Here is a 17,899-nt window from a genome sequence, read left to right on the forward strand (position 1 = left end):
ACAATGCAGCTCTAGCCAGGACAAGGGCATGCATTGAAATGACCTTTGGGCAAATGAAGGAACGATTTCAGTGTCTGAAAAGCCTGAGGGTTGCACCTGACAGGGCATGTGACATTATTGTTGCATGTGCCGTACTGCACAACATTGCCACCATCAGAAAAGAGAGGACTCCCGTGGTGGAGGTGCAGCCTGATGATGACCTCCAGCCAGTGCACTTGGACCAACCTAGTGGCAGAGCTGCACGGGACAGGATTGTGCAACACAATTTCGAATATTAAAAACATGACATAACATATTTTCCATTGAAGTTTATTTGAGCATCTTTGTCTGTCTCATCACACACAAGCCAGTCATCAGTTGCCTGGAAAAACAAATCATATATACTGTGTCACGCAAGGTCATCAATAGTGCTCCGTATGGAAGTGTATTCTTACTTACTCTGAAGTTCCTTTTGAAGCAACTCGATTTCTAGTTGAAGTTTTTGCCTCATTAGAGCTTGAAGTTCGATTTCACCTAAGAGCTTTTGTTTCTTCAGCTCAGTATACTCCATTTTTTGCTGGAGACTTCTCTTATAGAGCAGACGAATGTCACCCTGTTTCAATTGTAGTGACAACATTTAACGGGAAATACATGTCATATAGGCAGTAAAATTAATGACAACACTGCCCACCTCTGTATCAGGCCTCTCTGCCGGCCTCTTGGCCTGCAAATCATACTGCAGTCAGACACACATGGCAGTACACAAGTAGATGGAAATTCAGGCCAATTCATGCATGTACTCACAGGGTCTTCCTCCACAGTCATCTGACAGGGTTGCGTCACTGTCCTGTGCAATGGAAACACAATGGTGTTACAAAGGGATGTGGTACAGCCTATTGGTCTGTACAATTGGTTGGGGACAGATATATATATCTCCCAACTTACTATGCATGCTCCAGTCATCCCTTCCATGGGAACAGGTAAAAGTGATGTCATGTAACACACACAAAAAAACCCACAATGCCAATGAATGTCAAAGTACGAAAAGCATTTTCATTAAGGCAACAACCAAATATTTTACATTGTACAAATAGAATCATGAGCCCATTCACCAGTTATGAAGGTGCTGCTGCTACTGCACCCCGGCTTCTGGTCTACGGAAGAGCTGCCCCCAGGGATGCCCTCAACAATGGGTCTGGTGGCATTCAACCTTAGGGCCAGCTCCTCTGCCGGGGTGTGACGAGGGGGTGCAGGACCACCACCTGTCTTTTGTTGCTCTGCCCTTTTCTTGGTTGCTGTTATACACAAACACAGGGATTGTTTCAGGGTGTCTTTTCAAGAGACTAACGGCAATATAAGTGATAGATATTACCATTCTGTAGAATGTTCTTATATTTCACTTTTACTTGTTCCCATGTTCTGGTGGGTCCTGTTGTGGCTCTAATGTGTAAGAGGATATCATGTGATATGATTTGATATGATATAATATGATATGGTATGGTGTCATGTAATATGTTGAATTACTTACGTGTTTAATTTGTCAGCAACTTTCTGCCAGCCCTCTCTCCTTGCTTTTGCAGCCTTTGCAGTGTTCCCTTGCGTTTTAATTATACTCTGGAACTCCTGAAATCCCTCAATCAAGAGTTCTTGCTCTGCTGCGGAAAAATACTGAGCGCGCTCCTTCGACATTTTTGCCGACCAATCAGAGGGTTGCCGATCAATGTTTCTACTATCGATGCGTAGCCCCTTTTACGACACCCAGTGATCTCACATTACTTCATCCAGCTGTACTAATCATCAACAGTAGGTGTGTTCAGAGAACCAGATTAGCGAGCTCACGGTTAGCGCGATGATTTGGTCTTAGATGTGCCATTTGATCTTGGATGTAGTAAGCGACGTACGGAGAATGGGCCCCTGGTCTCGTACCTCTGTGTTTCTGTAACATGAATAATGAGCTGAAATTCTCCTCACGACACCACCGATCAGCTCGAAGGGCCCTCGAGTTTACCTGCATCCATCCTGTTCATGGGGTGGCTGTAGCTCAGGTGGCAGAGCAGGTCAGCCACTAATCAGAAGGTCGGTGGTTCGATCCCAGGCTGCATCCTGGCTGCATGCCAAATATCCTTGGGCAAGATACTAACCCCATGTTTGCCTACTGGTGGTGGTCAGAGGGCCTGGTGGCGCCACTGTCCGGCAGCCTCGCCTCTGTCAGTGCGCCCCAGGGCAGCTGTGGCTACAATGTAGCTTGCTATCGCCAGTGTGTGAATGGGTGAATGACTGAATGTAGTGTAAAGCGCTTTGGTGTCCTATGGACTAGAAAAGCGCTATACAAATGCAGGCCATTTACCATTCACCTGTCAGCTGTTTAACACCTGCTGCTTATTCAGGAAACACGCCCACATTACCTGGTGACAGTCACAGTTTAATGTGGGCCACTGTTTGTCAATATAAAATAATTTAGTTCCAATATTGTGCGCATTGGTATTGCAAACGCACCATATTTTACAGACCATCAGGCTCACTGGATTATAAGGCGCATTAAGCGAAACAAAAATGTCGCATAAGTCAAACTTTACTCAGCTCATTCTTCTTGCTTCCTCCACTTCCGTACCGTTGATTCATTAATGTTTAATTCTCTCACAGCTGCTTTATTCCCATGTTGGGAAGGGCGATGGACACTAAGATAACTACAGAATACTTTATAAGTGAACCTGATGCTTTAATCAGGATTTGGGCTATTTGCATTTAAATTAAATAGATTTATTGACAGACATGAATTAAATAAGTAAACTTGTACCTCAGTAATATAGTTCTGCCACTTATCTGCTCTAATGACTGGAAATCTGATATCCAGTCACCAGCACAGCTCACTCACTTACAGTCACTTACTTCACTGTTTTTGCTCCTGAGCAAATCAGTTTGTTTTAGATTAAAGTTGTTTCATAACTGCATCATTTTACTGAAGTTTAATGTCTCAGCGGAGCACATGTGGAACTGAACCATTCGCTTGTCTTAATTATCTGCTGTTTATATGTGTTACACTTCTTTAATCTTTAATTTTAAATTGAAACTAACATTTAAAAACATTTGGTACAATGTGGAAAGAGGAAGAGTATTTCCACCAGGAGCAGAAACGTCTGACTCAGCATGACGATGCTGTTGGTGGATACTGAAGAGCTCAGCCTGTCAAGACAGGATTAGGTTATCGTTTTTAAACATGTTTATTCAATTATATTCTGAGGCCAGTTATCTGGTATAATCTTTGGAAGTCTATTAAAATAAAAATAAAATCAGATGTGTGGTCTTTTGGTTGTTTTTGTTTTGTTCAATAAGCAGATGTTGGTGTTTCAGCAATGCAGTAACTTAAGTTTAAAATGCTTGTTAGAAACTATGAAACACATCATACAGACTTGTGGACATTAGAAGACGACTAATAATCATCATGAATAAGACTAAAGGCAGGAAGGTGTCCTTTATAACTAATAATATTAATAACTAATAATATTAATATCATAGTCTGTCTGCAGCTGAGACAATACAAACTCAGACTGTGGGGAGAAGATTATATCACTTCAGTTTAAATTGACCTGGAAGCGCCACATTTTCACAGACTTCTTTATTTACAGCATTTTTTACGTGCTGTATAGATTATATGTCACGGCTGGGGCGGCAGTCGTGTGGAGGGTGAGAAAGGAGGATCCAATAGCAGACAATGGCGGAGGTGCAAGTGGGTTTTATTTACAGTGCACAAAACCAAGGTGTGGGCAGAACCGAACATAAACCTAAACTGGGAAAACTAATGCAAAAATGGAGGACATGAAGCGAGGAGCAGAGAGACACGAAGAAACATGGAACAGTGCAGACTACACGGGAGGTTCACAGAGAAATACAGACGACACCACGAGAAGCACAGGGAGACACCAACTATAAATACACACACCAGGTAATCAGGAAATGGCACACAGGAGGGGACACAGCTGGAACTAATGGGCATAACGAGACAGGGGAGAGGTAAAACTGAACACACTGACATGTGATATGAACTTTCAGAATAAAACAGGAAACAGACACAGAACCAGACAGGACACTGAACTTGACAGGCAGACTCATGAGCAGACACAATAACACCATGGACAGACAGAGGGAACACAGAGAAGTGGGAGCAGGCAGGCAAAGAACAGAAACCTAACAAATGGCAAAATCACAACAGAATACACACTCGGAATGAACAAAAGCATAAGGAAACACAAAACACTGAGTCCTCAGACTCAGGACCATGACATTATACAGTTAGGTCCATAAATATCTGGACAGAGAGAACTTAATTTCTAACTTTGGTTCTGTACATACACTAAAATCAATTTTAAATGAAACAACTCAGATGTGTTTGAAGTGCAGACTTTCAGCTTTAATTCAGGGGGTTGAACAAAGACATGGAGAAGAATGTGAGGAACTAAAGCATGTGTAACACAATCCCTTCATTTCAGGGAAAATGTAGAGGAAAAATTAGAAAAATTAAATAACTTAATTAAATTAATTAAATAATAAGATTGTCAGCTGGTAACCAGCTGAAAACCAGCTTCATGCGACCGCTTATCCTGGTCCCAGTGTTAGGGTCAGTGAATCCAGTTAACAGAAAGATATCCTGGATATACTTGACTGACTTTTTAGACTCAAGATTAATAATCATAATAAAAATTATAGTCTAACATCCAGAAATCTGTACGATGTGTTTCATTATGTCTAACAAGCCTTGTACAGTTAAAGCTAACAGTTACTACATGACTGAAACACCAACATTATCTCTTTTATTAAAACATGCATATTAGGGCTGGCATCGTCACTCATGTCTAGAATCGATTCGATCCACGATTTGATTCAATTTGATTCAATTTGAATCGGGGAAATTTTGCCTCAGACAGTCAGAAATATTATAATTCAGGTCATGCATCAGTACATTTCTATATTTTTATATCTATAAAAAGAAATCTGACACTTGCGAGTAGGGATGGGTGTCACGGTCCTGGGTCTCCTGACCCAGCGTTTTTAGTTCTTTGTGATTTTCGTATTATTGTACTTGTGTGATTTATTCTATGGCTTCTAGTTTTGATCCCTTGCCCTTCATGTCTCCCTGTGTGCCCCTCTATGTATTTATGAGCCCTCGTCCCCTTTCGTGTTTATTCCGTGTCTCCCCTGCCTGTTATGTTGGTGTTCTACTCGTGCTCTCTCTCCTCCTGTCTGAACCTCTGTGCTCCCTGTTTCACCTCTCCCGTCAGTGTTCAGTTCACCCCGCCCTGTCTCGTTATGATTATCAGTGTCACCTGTGTTCCCCGTGTGTTCCCACTTCCCTCGTTAACCCTCTGTGTATTTCTGTCTGCGTCTCCCTCTGTTCAGTGTGACGTCGTCCCTCTTGCTGTGTGGATCTCCCTGTGTGTCTCTCTGTGAGTTCTTTGTTTGTGGTTTCCCAGTTTAGTTTAGTTTATATGTTTGTTCTGCCAGCAAATAAAGCTGAGTTTTGAGTTCATTCCCTCGTGCCTGTGAGTCCTGCATTTTGGGTCCTACTCCTGCCTGCCGCACAGCGCTCCGTGACAATGGGTACTGGTGTCCGGTGCCATGATGGCACCGGTTCTGACATAAACGGTAGTAACCAGACCGAAAAGCAGCGCACATATCGGTGCTTTATTTCGGTGCTTTTTTTTCCTGAGCTGTGATACACTTCTAGCCAATCATTTTACGTTTCCGAGGATAGTAGGCGGGCCCAGGTACGTACGTTCTTTTAGAGCAGAGCTACAGATTAAAAATGCCCAAGGCGAAGCGTTCAAAAGTCTGGCTGTACTTCACAGCAAAAGATGCAAACTCAGCAGCCTGCAACAAGTGCTTTAAGCTGATACTGTGATACTGTCAAAGGAGGAAACACCTCAAATCTGATGAAACACCTGGCGACGCATAGCGTTTTTTTTAAAAGCCGAGAAATGCGCCGTATTTGATAGCTTGCTGCGAGACCTCACACCGAGCACATCTACTGCGGGTGTGGTGCCTGTTATCGGACCCGGATTTAGCAACATCCCCAAAAACCCGAAGAGGAGAGTCCTGGCCCCTAGCCCTGCCAGTGTAGCAGAAATGATGAGGATGATGATGGCAGCAGCAGCTGTTCTTCTCTGCGTGAGTAGCTTAATGTTGTTCGTGTGTAATTTACTTTGAGTAGGCTAACCACGTTATTACATTATTGCATGTAAGGTGAACTAGCAAACATCATCATGGCTACATGCGGCTGTCTTCTTGTTTGATGGCAGATACTCCCTTCACCCTGGCCAAAAAGGCTAAAATGACCAAAGAAAAAGAGGGAAACAGCTAAACACGAGAGGTTTAGGACAAAGTTTGTGTTTTTTCCATTGTTTAAGCACTGCTTCCAGCAAAGAGTGATACCATATATGCCCCATAGCTGTAGAAAAGGCTAACATTGTTATCTTTTTACAAAAAACCAGCTGAACATGAGAGGTTTTTGGACCAATTTTGTGTTCTCCATTCTTTAAGCACCGGTTTGAGCACCGTTTGAGCACCGGCACCGTTTCAAAAGTACCGATTTGGCACCGGTATCGGATAAAACCTAAACGATACCCATCCCTACTTGCGAGACTTTATCAAAGGTGTGAGCGTCACAGCAGATGCCTTTGTGTCAAAGTAGCTGAGGATTAAACAGAAAAACATGAAGGTTTTCCTGGCCTGGGATTTTATACAAATATTCTGCAGTACATCAAAAACAAAAGAAAATCATTAATGAACATATGAACATGACCTGATGCTGCTTACATGAAGCAGAGCAAAGTTACAGAGGTTTGATTATAGACACAGCTGAGCATTTTGCATTTTTGCATCATTTTAAAAAGTTTAAATTTGTTCATTATTGAACGGCAGAAATGAGGCTTTGTTTTCAGAAGTAAGTAAAAGAAAAAAAAAAACAGCGGCCGACAGGCTGCAAGAACGGTAGACTTGTGCATAACAAGCAAGCAAATAATGCAGAAAACAGATTTTTAGATGGGAAACTGTTCTTGAAGTACAGAGAGAGAGAGAGAGAGAGAGCTGTGCATGAAGTGTGATTTTATCCTGGTGGCAGCAAAACAATCAGAGGGAATTCATGACAACGTTTATGTGAAGCGTAGTTTGGAGCTTCTTTTGCTGCTGGTTTACTCAATATTGTTTGAAGAGAGATCAAACCTGCAGCTTCAAAAAAGGGCGTAAACACAAAGCGCGGAGCCGCCGAAACATCAGAATCAGCGAGCTGTCGGCTTTCAGCTCGTGTCCGTGCAGTCAGGTGAGAAAGTCACATCTCACTGATTCTGATGCGTCGGCGGCTCCGCGCTTTGTGTTTACGTCTTTGTGCAGAATCCGTGTTCCTGCTCTCATTTACTGTTTTAGCTGTTTGGTGGTTGTTGAAATTTTGGGAGGTTTAACCTGAGATCCTGGCGTTTCGGCCAAAATAAATTTATATTAAAAATCGATTCAGGGTTTTAATGAATCGATATCACGTTATCCAAGCGAGAATCGATTTTAATCGATAAATCGATAATCAAAACCCACCCCTGATGCATATACACAGGTCACACTGCTTATTGAAACTCCCCCAAACATCAGATCTTAATCAGACAGGTTTCTGTTTTTTGTTTTCAAAGTTTAGACTTTGCTTCTATTGGACTTTTTATCAGTAACACGTGCTTACTTTCTGCAGGAACAGTTGAAACTAACATAAATAAATAACTCCAGAGGTGATAGTCAGCAGGGGGTTTACAAGTTGTGTGCCGCGTTGTCGGCGGTATAAGCTCGACCACTTGCAAGGTGAGCTGGCAGACATCACTGAACTCATCAGAGATGATTAGGTTCATTTTGACAAAGTGAGCAGATATTTAACCTCCTAGGACCTGGCGTCCACATATGTGGACATCACATTTTGGGTTGTTTAGACCAAAATACTACATTTTGCTCTACAAGGGCCTGATATCCACTCACGAGGACGTTATACTGCCACTGTGCTATAGAAATTTTAGACAAATATCCTCATATGTGGCTCTCATTTTTCTCAGAAACAAAAATTTGGTAAAAAAAAAAAAAAATCTGGTAATTCTTTGTTTTTACATTCATCAGGTCCCAATCAGCCCAAATATCAAAGAGAAACTAAAAATGAATGCCACGGAGGAGTTTGGGTCTTAGGAGGTTAAAGATTGTGCCACTACATTCTTGTCTAGAAGATATTAAAGTGTATTTGGTGACACACAAAAAAGGGTAAAGTTTAAGTATAGTTTGGGTCCACACATGTCCAAACCCTGGTGTGTAGGCCTACTTAGTTTTGAGGAATTGTCATGGGACCGGGGTCTGGGTGACCCAGGGCCTGTAAGAAGTTATGGACATGTGTGTTTTTGGTGCTGCTGTCTCCTGTTTCCATGTTTGTGTATCTAGGTGTGTGTGTGTGTGTGTCAGCCAGGAGCCTGGCCACACCTGCGGAGGAGAATTACTCACACCTGCAGCTGATCAAGCCTCGTCAGAGGAGCTACTTAGGAGTGTGGTGGAGCTGTCTCTGATGCTGGATCATTGCGTAACTTCACGTTAGTCTCTTGGCGAGTTAGTTAAGGTTAGTCTGCTGCATTGTGGTGTTGCTGACGGTAGTGATGGGCAGATGAAGCCCCATGAAGCACTGAAGCTTTTCATCCAATTGGTTCACCCCAACGCGAAGCTTCATGAAGCTTCATTTGCTCTAGCAGGACACCTACTGGACGTAAAAATAATAGCTGGCATGAATTTGAAGAGTGTGGCATTTTGCACACAGCCTGTAAATGTCAACAACAAAAGGAGTGTGTAAAACATGTATATTGTAGTGATGGCAGTATACTGTGTATATTTATAGTGGCAGTATGGGAAATGATTATTTGGAAATGCTTGAAATGGAAATGATCATTTACTGTGAGGTGAGGTGTGGTTGGGGTGTGGACAGTGGTTGTGCTTTTGTAACGTTGAGGTATGGACAGCTACACACTGAGGCTTTGAGCCTCAGTCCTGCCTGTTCACATTTTATTCTGTAAAAACTAAATTTTCACTGCTTTTACGTCCTTTTTAGTGGGGAGAACATAGCTGGGATTTAATGATTTAACAAATCTTTTGAATCCTTTGTCCTCCACAATGCTAAATGGCTGGGAGTCCTCAATCACCATGCTGACCAGGTCTTCATCTATTTGAGATTGTTCTCCTGAGGAAAGACAATAAAGACAAAGCACAAATATAAATAGCACACACGTAACTTATAACAGTTGTATAATATTGTTATATCATTTAGTAACATTACTGCATCCTATATTATCATTGCATTTGATGGCTCACCTGGTATTGCTCCACAATCGGTGTTCCTCTTATTCTCATGCAAAGCTCTGTAGTGCCTGAGCATGGATGAGGTGTTGTTGTTATATCCCAGCTCCCTGGCACATAGCAAACACTTCACCTTGTACAAAAGTCAAGACAGCTCAACATAAATTGTATTGCACCATCAGTATCATGACAATACATCTTCTGTAGAAATTTACATACCTTGTTGGGAGGAATAAAATCAAAATGTTCCCACACAGGGGAGGACATCCTCCTCTTCTTAGCTGGCTCCATTCTCTCCTGACTTTCTCTCCTCACTCTCATAAACCTCCAAACTGTCTCCAAACTCTCACTAACCGCAACTCTCCATCAAACACCCACATTTTGAATGAAGTCTGAGGGGTTTATATCGCTGTCATATCTCGCGGCAAAGTTCGAACCACTTCATGAACCAGTCACGTGGTACAGCCGGGCAGCGAGGCTTCGGACGTCATCATTTTCAGCTCCTCCCATAAATGAAGCAAGCCTCGATACGCGCTTCGCGGAAACGCCCCCTCCATTACTCGACACACGCTCCGAAGCCTCGATACAGAACGTCCCATCACTAGCTGACGGCTGCCTCTTTGTTATTCCCCAGGAGGAGTGTGGAGACAAGAGGGCAGCGAGCACGGGGTGCTCAGACACTGAGGAGCGGAGACAAAGAACACTAACACTGGCAAGAGGACATGTCAGAGTCGGGAACGCACTGGGGATTGATTGTTGTTTGGATTATTTTGCATCACTGTAAATAAACGCACTGACCTCATCAAAGAGTCCAGCATTGGGGTCCTCCTTCCCCTCATCATAGTCTGCTGCGCAGGCCGTGACAGAAAAGCCCACTAAAAGAACGCCCACCAGACCAAAGCAATGGTTTTGACTTGATCAGCATCAAGTCAAAACCAGCTAAAGCCAAAGTGCTGACTCATTTTTCATGTTACACTCAAATGTTTTCCTTAATAACAATAACATAATTACACTTTAGCCACAAGAGGGCAGCAGCATTAATACAAGTCACATGTATATAAAGGTACAGTGATTATATTACAGTGATTTTGAAAAAAAAAAACAGAAGTTGATGGCAGTGTGTTTTTCCATGACAGAATAATTACGCACACCCAACTTTGCAGTTATTTATTTGTAAAAAATGTTTGGAATCATGTATGATTTTCGTTCCACTTCTCACGTGTTCACCGCTTTGTGTTGGTCTTTCACGTGGAATTCCAATAACATTGATTCATGTTTGTGGCTGTAATGTGACAAAATGTGGGAAAGTTCAAGGGGCCGAATACTTTTGAAAGCCACTGTAAAGTTCACTATCAGTAACATCATAGCACCACCCAGCTGTATAGAAACTCCGTCATGCTAGCTAGTAGCAGTACGAGTTATTGTAACTGACTGTAAAAAGTCAGCATAATGAAAATAAACTCCACCTAAACTTGGTTTATATCTGACCCAGATAGACTGCAGGTCATAACTTCTTACCTGAAGTTCAGTTCACCTGACACTCGGACCAGCGGCCGCCTCGGGTCTCTGCTCCTCCTGCCTCCCCTTTCCCTCATCCACCTGCTGCCTCTGTGGAAGCTCCGCCATAGCCACCACCAAACAACTGACTTATTTTTACACATTGACCAGCATCCGGCCAATCCGCCACCTTCCATTGTTTATACCGTTACAAGAAAATAAAAAAACATCATCAGCCCATAAAAACGAAACATCACCATCAGTATGCCCGATGGCCAGTCCAGCTATGGTCGTGCCATCAGTTAACCTTTCACGTGGCAGCTGTGACACGCGTGCCCAGGGTTGCCGACCCCTGCTCTAAAGCATCTGATTTGGATTCCTGAGATCAAATATATTTTCCTTTGGCTTTGTTTTCTTCCCATTTGTGGCTTTAATGTAGTGTTACATCCTGTTTGTTTGCTTCCATCTGTATACATGTCCAGATTCACTGTTATGTTTCTATTCTTACATTGCTGTGTGATCAATGTTCCCTCTGCTGACTGATGTGACCTTTTGTATCTTACACTGATACTTGTCATATTTGTATCTGCGTCTAAAAGATAAAAAGTTTTCCATGCTAAAACACAGCTCCACCTCCTGCAGTTCTCCATCTGAACCACTAGATGTCTCTCTTATCTAAATGAAGACGTGCAGCACAGCAACCACAGCAGCGCTCAGATCACACGTGTCCTGTTATTATGTATAAAAGCATGAAACAGGTGAGACAGGTGGGATCAATATTAATGTTGTGGAAATATATGAAAAAGCAACAGAAGAGTGAAAACATTTCGTGTTTCTAGAAAGATCTTTCAGCTCATAGCTGCTCACAGACTGTATTTACAAGTGACAAACTGCAACTCTACAGTACATCTACAGTATATATCAAATATATTCTGTATTCAAATCTATTGAGTGATGTTTGAAAGTCTTTCCAGGTGAGTTTGATCCAGGAGGGTCTGAAGCCAGAGTCAGACAGAGACTGTGCAGAGACTGTAGAAGGACAGAGCAGCAGCAGAGCAGTCCAGATACACTGATGATCCTCTGTCAGATCCAGAGGGACACACAGGGATGATGCTGGACTCTACATTGTGTCTGACAGTGGAGCTGTTCTCAGAGCAGTTCACTCTGCAGCACTGGCAGTCATCTGCACTTCTTCTCATTCCTCTGTCAGTCACTGCTGGATGAAGCTCTCCTCTCCACCTCCCAGTAACATGGCCCAGTCAGAACGTCTCTACACACAAGCTGCTGCTGCTTCAACCTCTCTAGATCATCAGGACACAGCTCCTCCTCTCTCAGCACACACACCGTCCTGTTTACCATCATCACCTCCACCTGCAGAGAGAAGAAGGAAGAGCAGAGGAGATAAACGAGTGTTTCCAGAGACTCTTCATCAGCTGTCAGTCAGTGATGCAGCACATCCAGTATAAAGAGCAGCAGGGACTTCAGTGCTGGGACTGTACTAGGACTCATTGTTGCTTCACTTTTTCTAATCTTTGGATTTTTATTGAAGTTGATGAAAATGTTTTTCCCTCCTAGTTTGAGTTTGGACTTTCATTCATTAGAAGAACCTTGGTGTGTCCACTCTGAGCTCTGTAGGAACCCCAACAACAAGCCCAACAATCCAGATGGACGGTTCCAGCTGTTAGCTGGAGGAATTCCATCCAAACATCTGCTCTCACTAAATTCTTCCTCACCTACAGACTGTGTACTTCACTGCTTTAAACTTGGAAATGAATGCAGTCATTGGTCTGCGTGCTGCTTTGTTCAGAGAGCTGATTGGCTATTGACAGTGTTTGATCAGAGCGTGTCAGCTGTTACTATGGTGACCATAAAGGTCAGAAACAGAAAGTGTCTGTGTCCAATCCTGAAGCCTGTCACCATTCTCCTCTCACAGCTTCACTGAGAAGCTGCAGCTTTACAGGAAACACTGGATCTTTGTTACATACTGACTGTGTTTAGTACAATACTGCTGACAGCACCACCCACTCACTCCATCACTCTACTGACCTCAGAGTCTCCAGTCTGAAGTCTGGACTCTGCTGAAGATCAGACAGCTGCTTCACATCTGGATCCTGCAGGTTGTTGTATCTCAGGTCCAGCTCTCTCAGATGGGAGGGGTTGGACTTCAGTGCTGCTGCCAGATAATCATAGCTGATCTCTGACAAACCACAGCCCCACAATCTGTATAAAGAATGAAAGATGTAAGTTTATTAGACAAAGTGTGAGCTTGAAATAATTCAGTGTTTCATCATCTGTTCAGAGCTGAAGAAGGTTCAGAATGTAGAAGTTTAGAAAATGGAAACTCCAAACAGCTGAAGCCAACAGGAAGCAGCTTCAAACAAACACAACAAGAGAAAAAACTCTGGATGATGGATGATGTTCTTTCAGTGTTGCACTTTGTAGACGCTCCCTGAGCCTCACAGCCAGCTGCACATGACATTACCCAGCATTAGAGGCGGGTGAAAAAAAAATGGATTTTCCTATTTAAATGGTTTTAATTTGAATAAAGCGATATTGATTCATTCAATCCTGAATCGATTTTTAATATAAATGTATTTTGCCAGAATCTCATGTTAAAGCTCCCAAAAGTATTTCAACAACACGCAAACAGATAAAACAGTAAATGAGAGCAGCTAAACACACAAAGATGGAAACACAGAGCGTGGATCGTTCACTCGACGGCACGTACACGGACACGCCGTCGGGGCTGAAAGTGGACAGCTCACAGATCCTGAAGCTGCATGTTTCATCTGTCTCCAACCAAAACTGACTGAACCAGCAGCAGAAGAAGATCCAAACTACGCTTTACGTTTGATGAACATCGTCATGAATTCTCTCTGACTTTGACGTTTACTTCCTGCACAGCTCTCTCTCTCTCAGTGTACTTCAAGAACAGTTTACCTTCAAAAATCTGTTTCCTGCATTATTCACTGCTTATTACGCACCAGTCTGCTGTTGTGTTCACTGCTGTCGGCCTCCGAAAACAAAGCCTCATTTCTGCTGTTCAATACTGAAGAAATTTAAACCTTTTAAAATGATGACAGATTACAAACTCTCAGCTGTGTCTGTAATCAAACCTCTGTAACTTTGCTTCCCTTCAGCAGCATCAGCTCATGTTCACATGTTGATTCATGGTTTGCTTCAGTTTTTGATGGACTGCAGAATATTTTGAAGGTTATCTGCTATAAAAAGCCAGAACAGGAAAATCTGCTTCATGTGTTTCTGTTTGATCCTCAGTGACTTTGACACAAAGGCCTCTGCTGTGATGATCACACCTCTGATCAAGTCTCACAGTGTCAGCTTTGTTTTTATACATATGGATATATGCTGATAAATGATCAGAATTATAATATTTCCCACTGTCTGCTGTGTGCCGTGACCTTTGACCTGCTAAAGACAGTCAGCTGTGGATTATTCATTGTTGTGTCTGATACTTAGAACTGTGAGGAAGAACACTACACAGTTAATCAGGGTCCCCTCTCTCTGAATCAGGAAAGGTGGGCAGGCCGCGTGTGGGCCGCGGGCCATACGTTGAGTCTCACTGTTTGAAATGTGAACATTGTTCTGCTGCAGTCAATGGACTAAACCAGAGAAGAAGAAAACAGACTTTACCATGAAGATCCTCAGTGTGGATCAGTATAATATCAGCCTGATGTTTGCAGTTTAGTGTCAGCACAACTTTCACATCATATTCATCTCAGCACAACTAAAACATGCTGACTGACCCCAGAGTTTCAAGTCCACATCCTGGACTCTCCAGGAAACCACACAGATGCTTCTCTCCTGAATCCTGCAGATTGTTGTTGTTGGAGCTCAGGTCCAGCTCTCTCAGATGGGAGGGGTTGGACTTCAGTGCTGCTGCCAGATAATCACAGCTGATCTCTGACAAACCACAGCCCCACAATCTGTATAAAGAATGAAAGATGTAAGTTTATTAGACAAAGTGTGAGCTTGAAAACATTCAATGTTTCATCATCTGTTCAGAGCTGAAGAAGGTTCAGAATGTAGAAGTTTAGAAAATGGAAACTCCAAACAGCTGAAGCCAACAGGAAGCAGCTTCAAACAAACACAACAAGAGAAAAAACTCTGAATGTTTCACATTAAAGTCGTACATTTATCATAAAAACAGGACAAAGACTTGAAAAAGTCGTGTTTTTCCTTCCAGGAACCACAAGGCTTCACTTTTAAAGGTGAAGTGTGAAAGAAATGGACATATTTGAAGTCCAACACCTTTTTCCAGTCACATTATTAAAGCAGACAAACTACAAGCTCATTTTCATTCCAACAAGTCATCTTCTGACCTGGACTAACAACACTGGTCTCTATGTGCAGCTGGCTGTGAGACCAGTGCTCAGGGAGCGTCTACAAAGTGCAACACTGAAAGAACATCACACACTCATTTGCTTCCATCATCCAACCTGAAGAGGAAACAGAGACGGCTCCCCTTCAAAGTAAAAGCTGCTCCTTTTGGACACAGTATCAAAGAAAGTCTACAGTATAACATAGAAAAGACAGAACAAAGTTTTGGTTGTTTTTAAATTGTGCAGAAATGAAACTACACTAAGCTCAATTATGTGACAGACATTTCATCCCATGTCAGTTTGACCTCATCCTGGGCCGGATTATCCAGCACACACTCTGACCACAGGCCCAGGGGCCACGCACAGCTGGGCTCCATCCAAGAGACAGGAAACAAACCAACACAATAATAAAAAGCACCATGTGATCTTCTTACATCTTCAAGACAAACATAGTAAAAACATGAGCATATTAGTTTCCTGATAAAATGATGTTACAGGTAGAACAGAGTAAAGTGGTGGTGTTACAGCCTTTCTCCCCTCTGCTGCCGAGACTGTTAGTCTCTCCCAAACTCAGCTACAGGACTTCCAAATGAATGAAAGCAGCAGAAGTGGCTTTACAAATGAAAGAGGAAGAGGAGAAGTTGAGGAGAGGGAGGCCACCCTGACCATCACTCCAGCTAAAAAACATCACACTTCCATTAAAGTTGGTGAGAAAATGTTCAGCAGGATGAGCTGCTGGCTAATTTGGAGGCTGTAGCAGCAGTTCACAGTCACAGTGGATTTCCACTCATGAAAAAGCGCTGGCTGCTTCATTTCTCATCTCATATCAGAGACTTTAATGCTTCACTGAAGCTGTACTGTGATGCTTCCATATCCCAGTGAGGCCTCCATAATGATTTCAGCTGTTCTGTACACACACTGTGTGCCCTGTATGGCTCAAAGTCTCTGCAACCTGTTTTTATCTGCTATCATCAGATCTTCATCATCCTCATTCACATCCCTCACACACTCTACAGCCTCATCAGCACTGACTTCATCTTCACTGACTGATGGAGCACAACATGAACCTGTGGAGGCTGAAACACTGTCCTGTCAAACATCTCCCCGTCACCACTCCACTTCTGTAAGCCTTTAAATGAACCCTGCTCAAGTCTGTCACTTCTGTTTGGAGCCAAAAGGAAAAACTGCTGTTCAGTCGTTTGGAAAGACAACATTTCTGAAAGCACTCAAACTTCTTCACATTTGTCTTCACACACATCCTGAACATTTAGGAACTAAAGAAAGTTTCAAACATCAATCAAAGACCTGAAATATAGAAAAACAACAACAGCCGCAGTCAGTGAACTCACCTCAGAGTCTCCAGTCGACAGTTTGGACTCTCCAGTCCAGCACACAGAAGCTTCACACCTGAATCCTGCAGGTTGTAGTTTCTACTCATGTCCAGCTCTGTCAGATGGGAGGGCTTGGACTTCAGAGCTGAGGCCACAACTTCACAGTGTGACTCTGAGAGTCGACAGTGAGTCAGTCTGTGATGATAGAAAATATAAAATGTGTTATTATAAAAGCAGAAAATCTGCATTATAAACACAGACTGAATGTATATGAAGACAAAACAGAGTGAGGTCATAATCTGATGAATCTGCTCTTCACATCTGTGCTTCAGCTCCTCTTACTGTGTTTGACATGACACAACGATTGAGTGTCTCTCAGACCTGCAGACTTTTAATGAGAATCTTTGTTTGGCTTTAATCTGCAGATGAAGGAGGAAGATGGTGTCACATTTAGGCTTCCATAATGTCCACAGTCTGTCACTGAGATCTGATCCAGAGTCAGAGTGAAGACACACAAGACTGTTTCCTGTTTTGACTCCAGAACATTTTGAATGAGTTCAGCTCAGTGAAGAGTTCCAGCTGGAAAGATGATCTCTGTTTGCTACCTGCTGTCAGGTACGACTGTTCACGTCCACACGCAGGAAAAACCTGCTGACTGTTACCAAACGGAGCAGAAATCTCAACACTGGACAATAATGATGAATGAACTCAGAGCTGCTGATATCAGATCTGATTTCAGGGGAACTAAACACAGAAATGATTGGCTCATTTGAGCTTTCTGAGCCATTATCTGCTGGTGTGTCGCTAGTTGGCAGAAAATGATTTGTATTCCTGTTCAGGGCTTCAGTGTTTATGAGTCCAGATCCAGGTGACAGCAAGTCAAAATGATGTTACCTGTCTGTGTCCAGCAGCAGCCTGTATTCACTTTGAATATTGTTATAACCTGACATGGATCAGTTTGTCTTTGATTGGTTTATAAATGTCACTGTTTCCATTGGACCTGAGTGACGTACAAAGACAGAGAGGGAGAGAAAGGAGAGAGAGAATGGAGACAGCAAAGAGAGAGCAAACACAAACAGGTGAGAGTGGGCAGGTGACCAAGGTCAGCAACCAATCAGAGAGCTTCTGTTTGAGCCACAGTCACTGATGATGACTGCACAAACCAAGCAGTGTGTTACTCTGATATCAAATATGGATCCTGCTCTTATAATAATGATCATCAGATGATATCATTGTGTTATTTTGTAGCTGAATACGATGTTTGTGTGATTATCAGTGAAAGAAGCAGTGAGGAGGATGGAGATATAGAAAGGACAGAGGGTGAAGTTACGGTGTGTTCACACCGAACGCGATGGACGTGAACAAAACACCCCAAACGCCCCTAATTTCACGCGTGCACAT

General features: G+C 42.8%; 2 protein-coding genes across 2 annotated transcripts in view; both read right to left on the reverse strand.

The window, feature by feature from the left end:
- Positions 1-430: 430 nt before the first annotated feature.
- LOC147336554 (uncharacterized) lies at positions 431-1,668 on the reverse strand. The gene is made up of 7 exons (XM_086265319.1): positions 1,508-1,668; positions 1,352-1,419; positions 1,094-1,274; positions 925-985; positions 764-826; positions 671-715; positions 431-592 (listed from the first exon to the last, which is right to left on the reverse strand). The coding sequence occupies exons 1-7, from the start codon at positions 1,666-1,668 to the stop codon at positions 431-433; spliced, it is 741 nt and encodes a 246-aa protein (XP_086121445.1).
- An 11,192-nt stretch (positions 1,669-12,860) lies between these two features.
- LOC147336555 (NACHT, LRR and PYD domains-containing protein 12-like) overlaps positions 12,861-17,899 on the reverse strand; it is a 40,963-nt gene continuing 35,924 nt past the window's right edge. The window contains exons 6-8 of the mRNA XM_086265333.1: positions 16,517-16,693; positions 14,592-14,771; positions 12,861-13,047 (exon numbers count right to left, since the gene is read on the reverse strand). Coding sequence (XP_086121459.1) covers positions 12,861-13,047; positions 14,592-14,771; positions 16,517-16,693 — 544 coding nt within the window. The remainder of the gene's footprint in view (positions 13,048-14,591; positions 14,772-16,516; positions 16,694-17,899) is intronic.

Source organism: Aulonocara sp. 'chitande type north' Nkhata Bay, linkage group LG3 (assembly GCF_057382095.1).
Source record: "Aulonocara sp. 'chitande type north' Nkhata Bay isolate Kocher_YH1m ecotype deep benthic linkage group LG3, A_spYH_male_GT1.1, whole genome shotgun sequence".
Taxonomy (NCBI): domain Eukaryota; kingdom Metazoa; phylum Chordata; class Actinopteri; order Cichliformes; family Cichlidae; genus Aulonocara; species Aulonocara sp. 'chitande type north' Nkhata Bay.

Bases quoted from the DNA above. Each gene is read 5' to 3' on its own strand.
- LOC147336554 (XM_086265319.1), bottom strand. From the start codon at position 1,668: ATGTCGAAGGAGCGCGCTCAGTATTTTTCCGCAGCAGAGCAAGAACTC. The intron at 716-763 runs GCCTGAATTTCC...GTCTGACTGCAG, and splicing joins GTGAGTACATGCATGAATTG to TATGATTTGCAGGCCAAGAG. The intron at 593-670 runs GTGGGCAGTGTT...CAATTGAAACAG, and splicing joins CAGAGAGGCCTGATACAGAG to GGTGACATTCGTCTGCTCTA.